Source organism: Schistosoma mansoni, chromosome 6 (assembly GCF_000237925.1).
Source record: "Schistosoma mansoni strain Puerto Rico chromosome 6, complete genome".
Taxonomy (NCBI): domain Eukaryota; kingdom Metazoa; phylum Platyhelminthes; class Trematoda; order Strigeidida; family Schistosomatidae; genus Schistosoma; species Schistosoma mansoni.
In genome coordinates, this window is record NC_031500.1 from 6963520 (window position 1) to 6978053 (window position 14534).

Below are 14534 nucleotides of genomic sequence, written 5' to 3' on the forward strand. Positions count from 1 at the left end.
CAGTTAAAAATTTTTAGAAACGCACCCAAAAATAGGCTATGCGATTAATTGCAAGAATTAATTTATTAAAACAAACAAAACTAGATATTTTGTTGAAATATCTAGATAGCAGGGATAGGTAGCCCAGATGTTCAAGCAGACTGATTTCATGATCTGTAAGACTATGTTCAACCATCATGATGATATAATTCACATCACGTTCTGTGTATCGTTTCATATCCATCACTGTGAAGGATGAACGAATGTTTACCCGATATTCTGGGTAAACACATTTGTTTGTCGACCATATGTATTTTTTTCATTGAATAATAAATAAGTTTCAATTTCATCGCTCGGTGTAATCAATCAAATTTTTATGAGTTTGAATACATTTGAACACATCGTTTGTTATTAAAATTTATCTTCGTGTTCGAAGTGAATAGAAAATTGTTCTTATTTAGTGATTCATTCTACATGTGTAAAACGATGTCATAAGGACCAGACAATTCATGTTTTTTTATTTGAGAGCTTGCTTCGCATGTTCCAGGGTTATTGTCGATGACATATCTGGGTCAAGGAGGAGTGTCTGGCTTGAAATTTTATATTCTATCCTGTGGAAATAACTTCGCGAAATTGTTAACCGAAATAACTTGATATTCGCTATTCTGCAATAGTTGTGATGCTTCTTGCGCTCATGATTTCAACTATGATAATTTAAGGTTAATCAATGAAGGTTTCCTTAATTTAGACAATCTGTTCTATCCAATTTTACTGATAACTGATATATACCAAACACTGTAGTGTAACAAAGCCGACTGATAAACGAATTATACATTATATCTTTTATAGAGAGTTAATCAAATCGGACCAGGAATAATCTTTAGTTGTGAGAAAACAGTTGTACTATTGAAAAAAAGAGAGGATAAAAATTTCCATTGCGATAAGTCAAAATATCTAACATGTCTGCTACATTATATGATACAGATATGCACTTAACCATGCATAATATAGAGAAAAACGCATACATACACGGATAAGAAGGCATCTGCTTAAAACGTTTGATGTTAAAATTTCCTGTAGTAAAAATTTATTACACAGTAAATGAATCGGCACACTGAAGATTAACAAAACAACAACAACAACAACGATGGTAAAAATAATAATAATAATAAAGTAAACAGCTGTTAACAGTTGTTTTTTCATTCTGAGACATGACAACTATACTGAACGACACGTTACAACTATAAATAAAATAGTAGTTCCAAAATTATTTTCCAGTTAATTAATAGTGTCAAGTTATTGTTGCACAGGTTACATGTGTTATGATACTAAAATTGGAAGCCAAATGTAGGTTATACATTATTTTACAATAGAAATATCTTACAAAAGATGTATTATGATTTATTATGTTTGTATGATAAATCAATATAAATAATGGAAGTTAATTTTCATGAGAGAAAGATATCTACTCGAAGGTCATTGAAAATTAGCGAGCACTGGATATATTCAATTTTTTCAACAGTGTGTAGCATTGAATCCATATAAGGTTGAATAGAGGATCTTTACATTTTGAGGCAAACAATGTAATTTCAGGTAACTGATTTAGAAGATAACAGTCTATTTGCCAACCTTAATTAATAAACGATAAGAATTGACTATCATTCGATGTTATACTTGTTAACTATTTCACTTTTTGCAAGATTAACCCCAAGGTTATTGATTTCTACTTACACATAGATAAATTCATATCACATTGTTGTATTTTTGAGAAAGAACGATGAAATATTCCTACGGTTGAATAAGTTTAAAAAGGATATTCTAGGTTGTTCAATGTATTCTTCTAAGCTGATTATGAATTGTATGAAAAAGGAAATGTTGATGATAACTTTATTACATTATTTGTTCAAGTGTTTCAAATTCAGAATACCTATCTTTAAATTTCATAGTGTTACATCAATGTATATTGTAAGTGAAATATGAATAAAAACGAACTATATATCCCCAAATGCCCTGGTACGGCCGAGAGTGGGGAGAATCTGCTCTCCCTCTCGAAATGCTCTCACACGGCCACGCGAATATATAGCCTCTGACAGGGAAGTCCTACTCACTGCCTTCTTGTGGCGGGGGTGTTGTTTACGAAATTGAGAGGACGAAAGGCAAATGTCCGGCGCTTTGACCGGGTTGGTGGACAAGGCGAGTCCACACAGGGGAGTTGGAAAACCTTGATTCCAAACCAATGGTGCACATGGGCTCCAGTATCCTGATGGAACAAATGGCGCACGAATCAATCGTTGATCACCGGCCACCATGGGACTGCATCTCCTCACGATGCTCCACTGCCTTGTGGATCAGATCTTTCGGTCAAAGGCTCCGGGTGTGGGCCTCTAAGAAAACCACCTGCTTTAGTTTGGGCACCTGGGCAGTATCACAGCCCTAACACAAATCGAATGAGATTTGTATGGCGCATATGTATCTGGTGCTTCCTTGTACCAATATTTATGTGTTTAAATAAATAATAAATAATAAATATACTTGACAAAAAATAAATCCAATGATCTCTAATCTTCTCGAATAGTTTACAAAAAACATCACATTATAAAGTATTTCTTGTTGAATCATCACAATTATTAAATAAATCTAGGATCTTAAAACATCTTTGTTGATTGTTTTTATGTTAATTCCTCTGTTCGATTAAGCTTTTAGATTTTAATGAGTAAATTTAATACAATTAATGGTAACTTAAGTAGAAGATGTAAACCATAGGACTTCTATTCAGTGACGTTAAGATATTGAATTCGCAGATTAGTATTAAATTATATAGTTTGTCCAGGTATTTTGTCATAAATGAGCAACATAACTAAGAAATGCCAGAGTAAAATCAATTATCTACTCAATATTAATTAATTTAGCGACTGACCTTCGTTTATTTGTTGAGAACCACGCTTAAAATGTATCTATTTATCTAGGTAACATGATGGATTGTATTTTTAGCTATAATACAAAATCTTATCTATATGCAACAAATCAAAAATTTTAATACTTAAATTCATGAATATATCTAGGCTAGACTACCTGGAAGCACTGAACGTTCGTTTGGTCGTAGTATTGGACTACTGAGTAGTGCCTATGCACGATCTGGCACGTGCGACTCCAACAGAAGACCTTCGGTCTCACACGCGAACGCTTAACCTGTAGACCACTGAGTCGACATCCAACGGTGCTAATGCCTAATTTCAATCAATCCATGGTCTTGCTCAACCATTCATCTATTGTCTGAGGTAGATACCTGTCTGTACACGACACGGGTTGGACTCCACTGGTCACAGTTTCTCATTAGAACTCCAGGGAATCTATCTTGAAGCCAGTCACTAGCGAGCACATGATGACTATTATCAAAATGGAGGTTTGTAGAGATTGTAGCAATTCTAATAATTGAATTTATGAGCCGATCTAGTGTGAACCTGTGTTGAAAAAAATCTTCAAATTTAGGTCTGGTCAACAATTATTTAAGTGTTATTTTAATGTGATTACTTTTTTATAAAAAGATTAACCAAAGTTACCTGAGTCGGCCTCCTCTATGTGCAAATACAAGTTCTGCTACTCCTGTGGAGATAGCTATATCGAGCGTACTACTAGGCAACTTAACCAACAAATGAGTGAACATCTACCAGCATGGTTTGGGAAGGGCCAGATAAAAACAGTACGCAGTTCTATCTTGACACATCTAATTGATAGTGGTCATAATGTAGATAAATTAAAATCATTTTGAGTGATCTATCATACACCTCCATCATTTCCCAACAGAGTTCGTTCCCGTCTCCTTCATACAGCAGAAGCCATAGGAATTCGTACATTTCACCCCAATATATGTGTACAGAAGAAATTTGTAACCCCTCTATCCCTTCCATGGCCGGATATAACAAATGACATTATTATTATTTTATTTCTAATTTTGTTATCATTTGTTTATAATTTTCCGCCTTTTTCCGTTTGTATTCTTCACTATCTAATTATTTACATACTTCTAATTACGTAATGATTTTAATGTTTTGTGACCACTATTCTAAGTCTATTTATCCACGTTTGACCTCCTATTTCCAATGTTTAACTATTGATAAGACTTTTGTTACCATAATTTAATATTCTTACTACTATCAATACACCTATCTTCCCACTATCAACTTGTACTTTTACCTATTAGGCTCGGTGACGTATTCTATTTCATTATGATTAATAACTGAAATAGCCTTGATTGGTCTAACATTTTCGTATAAACATTCATGTATATTAAAGTAAAGCCTGATGATCTAATTGAAAACAATAGTTCTCTTACATGTGTTGTTCTAATGAAACATAGTGATTAGTGATTGATAAAAAGACCTCCAATTGATGCTAACTTTTGAAATTTTTAACATTAAATATCTCATTTAGAAATGTATTTAATATTATCTTAAGATAAATGAGTTTTTTTTTAAATCAAAGTCCAGATTACATAACAAATGAATATCATAGTCTTAATAGAAAAATGATACTGAATTAATGAACCAGTTGAACAGTTTTTTTATTATTTTCAATAGTTGAGATCATGAGTCAATTAAGCTAGACCACCATGGAAAACCTAGAAGCACTCGACGGCCAACTCGTCCTATTGTGGAGCTCCTCAGCAGTGCATATACACGATCCCGTCTCGTTAGATTCCAACCCAGGACCTATCAGTTTCGCGTCAGAGCACTTAACCGATAGACCACTAAGCTGATCGGCATCCAACGGTGTTAATGTTTAACTTCATCCAATCCACGAAATTGAGCAACTATTCACCAATGTCTTCAGTGAGTTGATATCTCCCAACAGACCTAGTTGAACTCCACTGGTTACTGCTTCTCACTAGAACTCCTGGAAATACCTCTTGAAGCCAGTCACGGTCGTCCAATGCTTCCAGGCTTTCCATAGTGGTTTAGCTTCAATTGATTCATGATTTCAACTATTGAAATTACCATAATATCCACAAAAAACCCCTTCTGATAAAACATTTTGTTTTATTAAATAAATGATAAAATATTCATTTGTTTTCTTTCATTTAAAATCATTTGGATAAATTCATTTTATTTACTTTCGACTAATGTTAGCTGGTAAATTTTATTGTCGTTTTTTTTTTCGTTTCGGATATCGGTCTGATCCAGGATTCTAGTTTAAATATATATTTCTCATATTGAACATGTTTAAAAAATAAATTCTATTTAATCGAATGATGATTTTAAATGGGATACACACTAAAAAGACTAGAATAAACTAGAAAGAAAACATTAGAGTATTGTTAAAGACAATTTGAAGATAATTTTGATTTTATATGTCATATATAAACCATTATTTTAACTTCAAACGATAAAATGTTTATTATCAGAAGGGGTTTTTGTGGAGATTTAGTATTTTCATAGTTGAAAGCGTGAGTCAATCGAAGCTAGACCACCATGGAAAACCTGGAAGCACTTGAAGGCCGTTTCGTCCTATTGTGGTACTCCTCAGCAGTGCGTACCCACGATCCTGCCTCGCCAGATTCGAACTCAGGACCTACCAGTCTCGCGCCAGGGTACTTAACATCTAGACCACTGAGCCGGCATCCCATGGTGTTTATGTCGAACTCCAACCAATCCACGAAGTTGAGCAACCGTCTAGCTTCAATTGACTCACGCATTCAACTATGAAGATTTAATGTTTATCATAGTGGGATTTCCTTTACAAAACTTATCAAATTCTAACGCTAATATTAATGAATAAAATAAGTTCCCCATTTATGAGAATTATATTCATGGAAAACCAATCAGTTACAATGAAATAAACATCAATACTTAAGTTCCATTGATAACGACTTTAGAATGGATATTTAGATATTAGTAATATTTTTGTGGTTATTGAGTAATAGATTCTATTCGGTAGTCACCCATTCGCCGATTGCCAAAAAATCAATTTGACCTTGAATATCAGAAATAAGCGGACTAAGAAGCCCTAGGTATATATATAATATTTGATGAATAGATGATGGTTATCATAACTCAATAAATATGTATACAGCTTTCGTTACGTCTAAAGCCATAACTATTACGTTCCGGTCTCATGGAGGATCTCTATTACCATAATAAAAATACAATAACCTTAAAATACGCTTTCTGTATTCCATCATTGATCACTATTTAAAACATAATTTGCCATAGTTAGTTGAGTTGATGTATGCTTCATGAATAATCACTAGATTTAAACTTTATGCTATTAGTAGAGTAAATGACGACTAATTAGTGAATATAGGTATAATTTACAAGTAAAAGTAGCATTTTGTTCACTAACATTAAAAAAAATAATCATTAGTAGTCATTCATTTCTGTACAGTAAAACGTTCATGAGTTAGTTCTTGATTGAAACCACGTGAATGTCATTGTTGAACATTTAATCAGGTAAGTAATATATGTGAACTATTTTATTCAAAAAAATTCAAAAGAATCTAAATTTTGAGCATTCATGTAAATTAACTTTGACCTTGAACTTCGGTTTTCAATGTTTGAGAATGGAGCGTAAGGAAATGTGTATTTTTAAATGTTCAAGCATAAAACTATTGACTACTATCAATCTTTGTTTAGAATGCTTGTGAATTAAAGCAATATCAAAGCAATACGCACAGTATGTATATATGCCAATAAGAGACTGATCAATTGCAGTTCTAAACATCAATGTGAAGATTCAATTACATAATGCCAAGTGGATAAAACTATATCGTAAAAAATTATAAAATTAGGTAATAATCACCTAGATTATTTAATCCATAGTAGAAGACATTTACTTTTACTAAGGTATGAACATATTTACATGATTTTCTTTGGAATACCTTATTTTGATTTCACTAATTTCAACTACTTTTAATATGAGATAATTTTAACTTATGAAGAACAATAGATTGTGAGGGCGCGGATCAGCAAAGCAAGAGCAGCATATTTACAACTGAAGAACATCTAGAACTCAAAACATTTGTCAACCAACAATAAGATCAGAATTTTCACAACAAATGTCAAGACAGTTCTACTGTATGTGTTTATTAACAGTTGTCTACGCAAGATACTTCGGATCTGTTGGTCAGACACTATCAGCAACAACCTACTGTAGGAGAGAACAAACGAGATTTCAGCGGAGGGAGAAATCAGGAAAATGCGCTGGAAGTGGATAAGATGCACATTGAGGAAATCGTCCACCTGCGTCACAGAGCAAGCCCTCACATGGAATTCTGAACGTCAAAGGAAAAGAGGAAGACCAAATAATACATTACACCAAGAAATGGAAACAGACGGAGAAGAATGAACAAAAATTGGATAGAACCAGAAAGAAAGAACCAGGACAGAGTGGGTTGGAGAATGCTGGTCGGCGGCCTATTCTCCATTGGGAGTAGCAGGCGTAAGTAAATAAGTAAGTAACAAAAATAGATACACTGATTTATCAGTATTCAATGTTGTCAATGCTTGTTTTATCTTCTTTGGGTTGTCACCCTTAATGAATATGAACAACAAGTATTTTGATCAGTTCACATCTTTTCTAAAAGAATACTATTGGGAAAAACAAGTGGCAAAGCAGATAAATAATATCCATACCTAGTTGTGTCAGCTGGTCATAGCATGAAAAATATTAACTATTCATGAAAAAGTCATAATTGTAGATTCCATATTGGTTTTTGCCTGCTATAATACTTACTTTTAATAAAAAAATCTGACCATATCTTGGCAATTGAATTTGATAATTCATTTTAAAATAGTTCAGGTTTTTTTCAAAATTTTCAGATTATTAAAACAAAGCCTAAACAATGTCCACTTAAAACTCTGCACAGACCCGAACTCTTCACCATCCACAAATCCAACTTTTATCAGTTTCTAATGTGTTTTGTAAAAAAGTGATGAAGGATTTACATCGAATGTCGTCATCGGGTTGTCGAAATTAATTTAGTTTATCAATAATCTCCAATTATCCCTGATTGCTTGTCATGATTGCTTTGTCTTCTGTATTTGTTTGTGGTTCACTCAGTCATGAAGTATTAGTCTTAACTTATAGTGATATCTCGCAGATATTGATAAGTGTAATTTCCCTAATTCCACGATCATCATTGGGTTTTCCTAAAGATGTTCATTTTGCTTGAAGAGTCATCTTTCGGTTTATAATAAGTTTAGCGAACGAACATGTGAAAAACCTTAGGAATAAGAGTGGTGTTCAACTTTCAAAATTGGTAATTCCATGCTAAAAAGTTTATATGTAATGTGTTTTTATAAAAATAACAATATTTATTTGCGAGATTTCTGGAAATAAGTTCAACTAGAAAATGGTTTGCCTATTAGTTTGAAATCAGTGAAAGATGCTTGACTCTGAGACAGATTCCTGAAATTCTCTTGGAATGCCACCTTTGGTTCATGAAATATTTATTAGTGACGGTATCAAACTACAGTCGTGCTATATCTAAAATCCACTGAATTTGAAAATATAAACTGCCAAATTCCAACTCCTTCGTCTACAAACATTAAGCTAGGCAGGAGTTCTCAAGCTGCTGCAGTTAGTATCGACTAGTACGTTTTTCAGTGTCCCTAGGATTTTTTAAAGGATTCTAAATTGTTAACAATCTGTAACAAAAATTAGAGTATTTAATTTTAACCCATACAAAGTGGACTATTCAGTATCCAAAGCAATGTGATGTAGTTAACGCCCAAGAATCAGTTGATTAGCTATTTAGTCAAACGATATGCAGTATAAAGACGTCATATGGAATATATATATATATATATATATGACAAGAGGTATCTTTATCCAGTAGAATACCCATGCATTCTACTATCAGGCTACAAATAAAACAATGAACTTTATATTGAATCCTATTGGTAATCAATATCAATATATCAATATATTGGTAATCAATCTCTTGAAATTGAATAATTCTTAGAAAAAAATAAATTTTAAAAAAGCCGGTAAGAAAAACACGTCAATAATTAGTTTGATCAAACAATCGATTTCAAAGGTTATTTATTTTATTGATTATGGTGTTTATTTCAATTATAAACTAATATCAATATTCACATTGATTGATTGTTTTTTTTTTAAATTTTCCTATTAAGTAGTTATTTGATGAAATTCATGTTGTTTATAACAAGTAATAAATACATAACCTTGACATTATTAAAACTTAGCATATCTAATCTTTGATGTAAAGGTTGCATTGTATTGCAGACATCAATATTATTATATAACTACAGCTAAATAAAAGTCATCATCTAAAGATAAGAAAGTAATCTATAGAATTCCAATAAAATGCCATTTAGACAAAGTATTCTTAAAAAACTAAGTAGATTATAACTATATGGTAAACGTATACATTCCAAGCTACATAATCGAATTAGTCGCTTATCTTAAATCAACTCAGGGTCGGAATGTGGATCACCTAATTTCAGCTCAATAGTTTTAAGGAATCATCCTTCGTGAAAGACTTCAGGGATTAAAGTTGGCGAAGGCCAATGCTAGCGAATTCCAAACAATGACGATATAGTTATCTATTGTTCTACATGTTTTCGTGGATCTTCACTTGTAATCATTTGGTAAAGAAAGTTATATTCAAAAATTCAAAAGTTTTTCATACATAACTTGAAAAAAATGTAAAGGCATTTACTGAACAACATTATATCGTCTGAAAACCGGTATTCATTAGAGGTACTCAACAATAGAAAATACAAAATTCACTAAGGTATCAGTGGTTTGGGAGTTTTCAAATGCTTATTAGTGCTTAAGGTAAGAAATACTATTTGATGGTTCTACATTCACTGTGTTTTGAATATTTAAAATCAAACCTACTTTTCTGAAAAAAGCAGTAAAAACTGGGCTTGATAAATAGACAGACAGGTTAGTAGGTTTTATTAATTCTGTACAAGTTACACCACGAGAACTTTTTAGTTTAAATTCCCGAGAAAAACTTTCGAATGTACACCATTAGTTAATTTCTAAACTTAAAAATAACACCTATTTGATCGTTTATATTAATTCATTATGAAAAATTATGTGAAGTTCCACACACTTTAAAAAAGAAGGAATCATATTCTACTTACACCAAGCTAACTGTTCTTCCAATGACATTGAATCTCCTCCTTTCACTTCAACGCTATCATCATTAATTGAAATAGAGAATTCAACTACTGTATTATCTGTTGAATAATCTGCTGTTATTGTTCTATTAGGATTTTGATGAGATGATGCAATATCATTTTCATCATCGTCTAAAGATAAAATGAATGTGGCTTCAGTATCACCAGACATTTAATTTTCAAATGAATTCACAATTGTTAATTCAACTTGATGTAATTTTCTTTAACTGGGTAAATTATTAAACAAAATCTCATGAAAGTTTCTATCTAAGAGATATGTCTTCTTCAAATAATTAAAGATGGTTTGTAAGGGAAGATGATTAATTTACAGATATTTGTATGTGTTTTTATATGTCTAGTTCCACTCTTGGGTTACTTTGAGTTATTAAGTTTTAAGCTGGCAATCACACTGATGATTGTTATGATTTCTCACTGTAAACCTTTGCATTACAGTATGGATATATACATAAACATGAATAGATATGAGTACTTCATTATTAATTCATTTTGTTTAAATACGTTTAAATAATTAGATCAATGTATGGTTAATTCCCTTTAGTTATAAGAGTTATCAATTTATTGGTTCCTTTTTAAAATGAAAAAAGCCCATAATAGTTGGTAATTCCAATATTACTAACTTAAATGATTACCCGTGTAATGTGATTGAGCGAATAAGCTATATGTGCACATTACATAACATATCTACACATTCATACAAACATCTAGACACAAATATTTGAAGTTTACTTATGGTCTATGGACATTATATGTGTCTCCATGTAGGAGAACAAATCATGATGATATGAAAAATCGTTAGATAGACATATGTATATTTACACATCTATGTTAAATAACATGTCCAATGGGTACATTAAAATATTAAACCATTTCATGTACTTATTATTTAGAGAAAACAAATAAACCAAGTTGTGTGCACAAGATTAAAATCATCCTGTAGGTATAATATATGGGATAAATACACTGTCACTCTATAAATATGCATATACATATGTTACAACCGTATTCGATTTTGGCACTACTGGTATACAGATTGTGAATTACTTAAATCACATGATATAGATTCTATCTACTGAGTTAATTGAGTGAATAGCTTCTGTAAGAAAGCGATATATATATATATATATATATATATATACAATTTCTTCAGCTGACGTTAGTTTATGAAAATGACATCAAAGTTATACAGATCTCCATGAAATCAAACGTTTATTAGTGTTTTCTTTGACAACCTAACTGTAAGGACGGCTCGTTGGTAAACTCTAGGAAGCCTTAAGAAGCTCAGAAAGAGCCGCATACATTCCATCCAATCACTGCTGGGGTAATATTCTGGAATGTCGACGTCTAGCTTCCTTATTGGATGGATAAGAATGACCCCTATGGTTGTCTGAAATGATGATTTACTCTCAGTCAAAAACTATAAATACATGAGATTTCTGTGCTATATTTTGACACTGTTTTGGCGGATAAAGTTCCTACTTATTAGTTCTTCTGTCTTCTATCTTGCGACGTTGCGGGTTCTATCGTTCAAGTAGTCTAGTAGTACGCGGCATAGTAAGAAATCAAGCTCTAGATATAACACTAACAAAAACTCACATCAGTGTTATGTGTATGTCCAGACTATATTTACATTACATGAAGTAATTATACGATTTAAAACGTTATATAAGAAAGGTAATTTTATAGTGGTAATTCTCAAAAAACCTAGAATACATACTTAGCTTTTATGTGCTGGAATAATGATAATAGAGATGTAAAATAATATGCTTAAATGTTGGTAGTGTTAAAATTCTAGGCATACAGGTTAGAAAACAGAAACTCTCAGTTATACTGCGCGCACAAAGCAATGAGATCACAGAACTATGATCTAATAATTCGTAACGAATTTATTTTATGATACTACTCATACCCAATATTGATAAATTTTAATGAACCGTAGATCATTTAATCTCAAAATGATAATCTAAATGAATTGAACTCATTACAATCTAATCTTTAATTACATCTAACCAACCAAGTTAGTGAACGTGCTATAACACTATGGAATCCTAAATATATGACGCCATAATTTTTAATTCATCCTGTATTTTTTTCTGTCTGACGATAGAAAATGAGAAACTTGATTGCAGTGACGAGAGAAGACGTTAAACTGTTAACGAAAGTAAGATTTCTGAAGTATTGTTATTTAATTAGATGATACTTTATAACTAGTTCACTTAGTGAAAATAGATTACTTCAGTCTAATCTTCAATGAATACAACGCTGCTAACTGGAAACAATGAATGAAATATGATCAAATGTGTATCATTCTGATTAAGGATAATAACTTATTTACTGAGAGCTGTGCGTGATTTCAAGTTCAAGTTGAAGTTTATGCATTTTGACCCAAAATTATGGGTCCTTTTTACTTTAGACACAATCTTGCATATCAAACAACCATTAAATGATTTCTGTTTGTAGAATGACTCTCTTTCAGTTATCGTTTCATACTGAAAACAATCTACAAAGTAAATAAAACTCCACACAAACCAATCTAAATAATCCAACAATAAATGGTAAATATCACACAGTAATTGGTCAGGTAACATGTAAAAGTTAATGACTGCAGATTTTCCCTTTTTCGGTTATTAGGGATATCCCACTATAAGACTAGTTTCATAATACATTCAATCATGTATTAATTAACAGTGATCTGAAATATTTTGCATTAAGTCAACAGTCAAATGTTCAATCAAAGATAATGAAATTGATAATTTTAAACATGAAAGGAGTAAATCTGAAAATCTTAAACCGTCAGTCCATCATTCATATACGGAACGTTACTAGTAAGAGAGAGAGAGAAACCATGTGATCTATGTAAATCAATCACTTCCTAAGAATGAATGATAAATATAGATTTGAAGATTTATGTTCAGATATAAAATAGAACTTGCTTCAAAAAAGATACCGACTGCTGTGGTGTAATTTAGAAATTGGGGAAACTCTTATTGCTTCCTGTTACTAAGAAAAAATAATTGAAATTCAAACACAAATGATAAACACACACCAAAGCAGTTAGTCTTATTACTTTTATCTAATTACATGAAAAGAGAAAAGGATATGAATTGAAGGTACAAGAAAAACTGTACATTATCACATTTTTACTAGTCAATAAGCACCACAGTTTTAAACAATTTGATAACTAAGCACTTAACTAATAAATGGGGAAACAGAAGCAGATATGAAAAGGATGAATAATAACTGAAAAAAAACTGGAAAGGATTGCCTAGGACAGGGTTGGATGGAGAATGCTGGTGGGCGGCCTATGCTTCTCCACGAGGGGTAACAGGCGTAAGTAAGTAAGTAAGTAAACTTAACTGATAACCGTTATTTTGTCAACGTTTTTTAAGCTAATAACCTGAACTAATAATCGATAAAATAGAATTTAGCACACTTCACTTAAACAGTTTTGTTGACAAACTTTAACTTAATTTATTCATTCAAATGGAGAAAGTTGTCAATAAATCATGGTCAACAGAAGTTTCATTAAAAACCCCAACCGACCATTTCATTCTAATTTTAATTAATTACTTTAAAAACATCTATGCATGAACTTTGATATTTTTACCGATTCCATTCCTAGAACTTTTGTTACCTTTCTCAAACTCTACCTGTCTTGCTAATTATCCTGTTCAAGAAAGTTCATGTCTTAAGCCAATGTTTCATGTCTTTTTTTTCAACTCAATGCTCAAATGATTTTATATACAGACAAGATCACTGACAATAGTTGGTATTCCAATTATTCATAGTTGTTAGTTTTGATTATAGAAAACCATGTTTTATTTCATTTCGATCAATGAGAATACGTAGATCATGCACGTCCACATGGTATAACAATGTCTTTTACTTATTTGTTATATTTACAATACTCTAATAAATAGATTATTGTTTCTGCATTCGCTCCTACATTATATCAACACTAAAACTTACTGGAACAACGATCATGAAAATACATTAAGTGGATGCGCACTGCTGAGGAGTCCCATGATAGGACGAAATGGCCGTCGAGTGCTTCCAGGTTTTCCATGGTGGTCTAGCTTCAATTGACTCATGATTACAACTATGAAAATACTGAAATCTCCACAAAACCCCTTCTGATCTATAATCATATGCTCACTAGTGACTGACCTCAAGGGATGTTTCCTTGAGTTCTAGTGGGAAGCAGTGACCAGTGGAGTTCAATCAAGTCTGTTGTGGAGATATCAACTCACTGAACACATTGTTGAATGATTGCTCAATTTCGTGGATTGGTTGAAATTAGACATTAACACCACTGGATGCCGGCTCAATGGTCTATCGGTTAAGTGCTCGCGCGCGGGACTGATAGGTCCTGGGTTCGGATCTCGTGAG

The 14534-nt window shown here is 32.1% G+C and overlaps 1 protein-coding gene across 1 annotated transcript in view; it reads right to left on the reverse strand.

The window, feature by feature from the left end:
• Smp_164380 (putative camp-dependent protein kinase catalytic subunit) overlaps window positions 1-10299 on the reverse strand; it is a gene marked incomplete at both ends in the record, with an annotated part of 52028 nt that extends 41729 nt beyond the window's left edge. The window contains one exon of the mRNA XM_018798117.1: window positions 10092-10299. Within this exon, the coding sequence (XP_018653091.1) occupies window positions 10092-10299 (208 nt within the window). The remainder of the gene's footprint in view (window positions 1-10091) is intronic.
• Between the last annotated feature and the right edge of the window lie 4235 nt (window positions 10300-14534).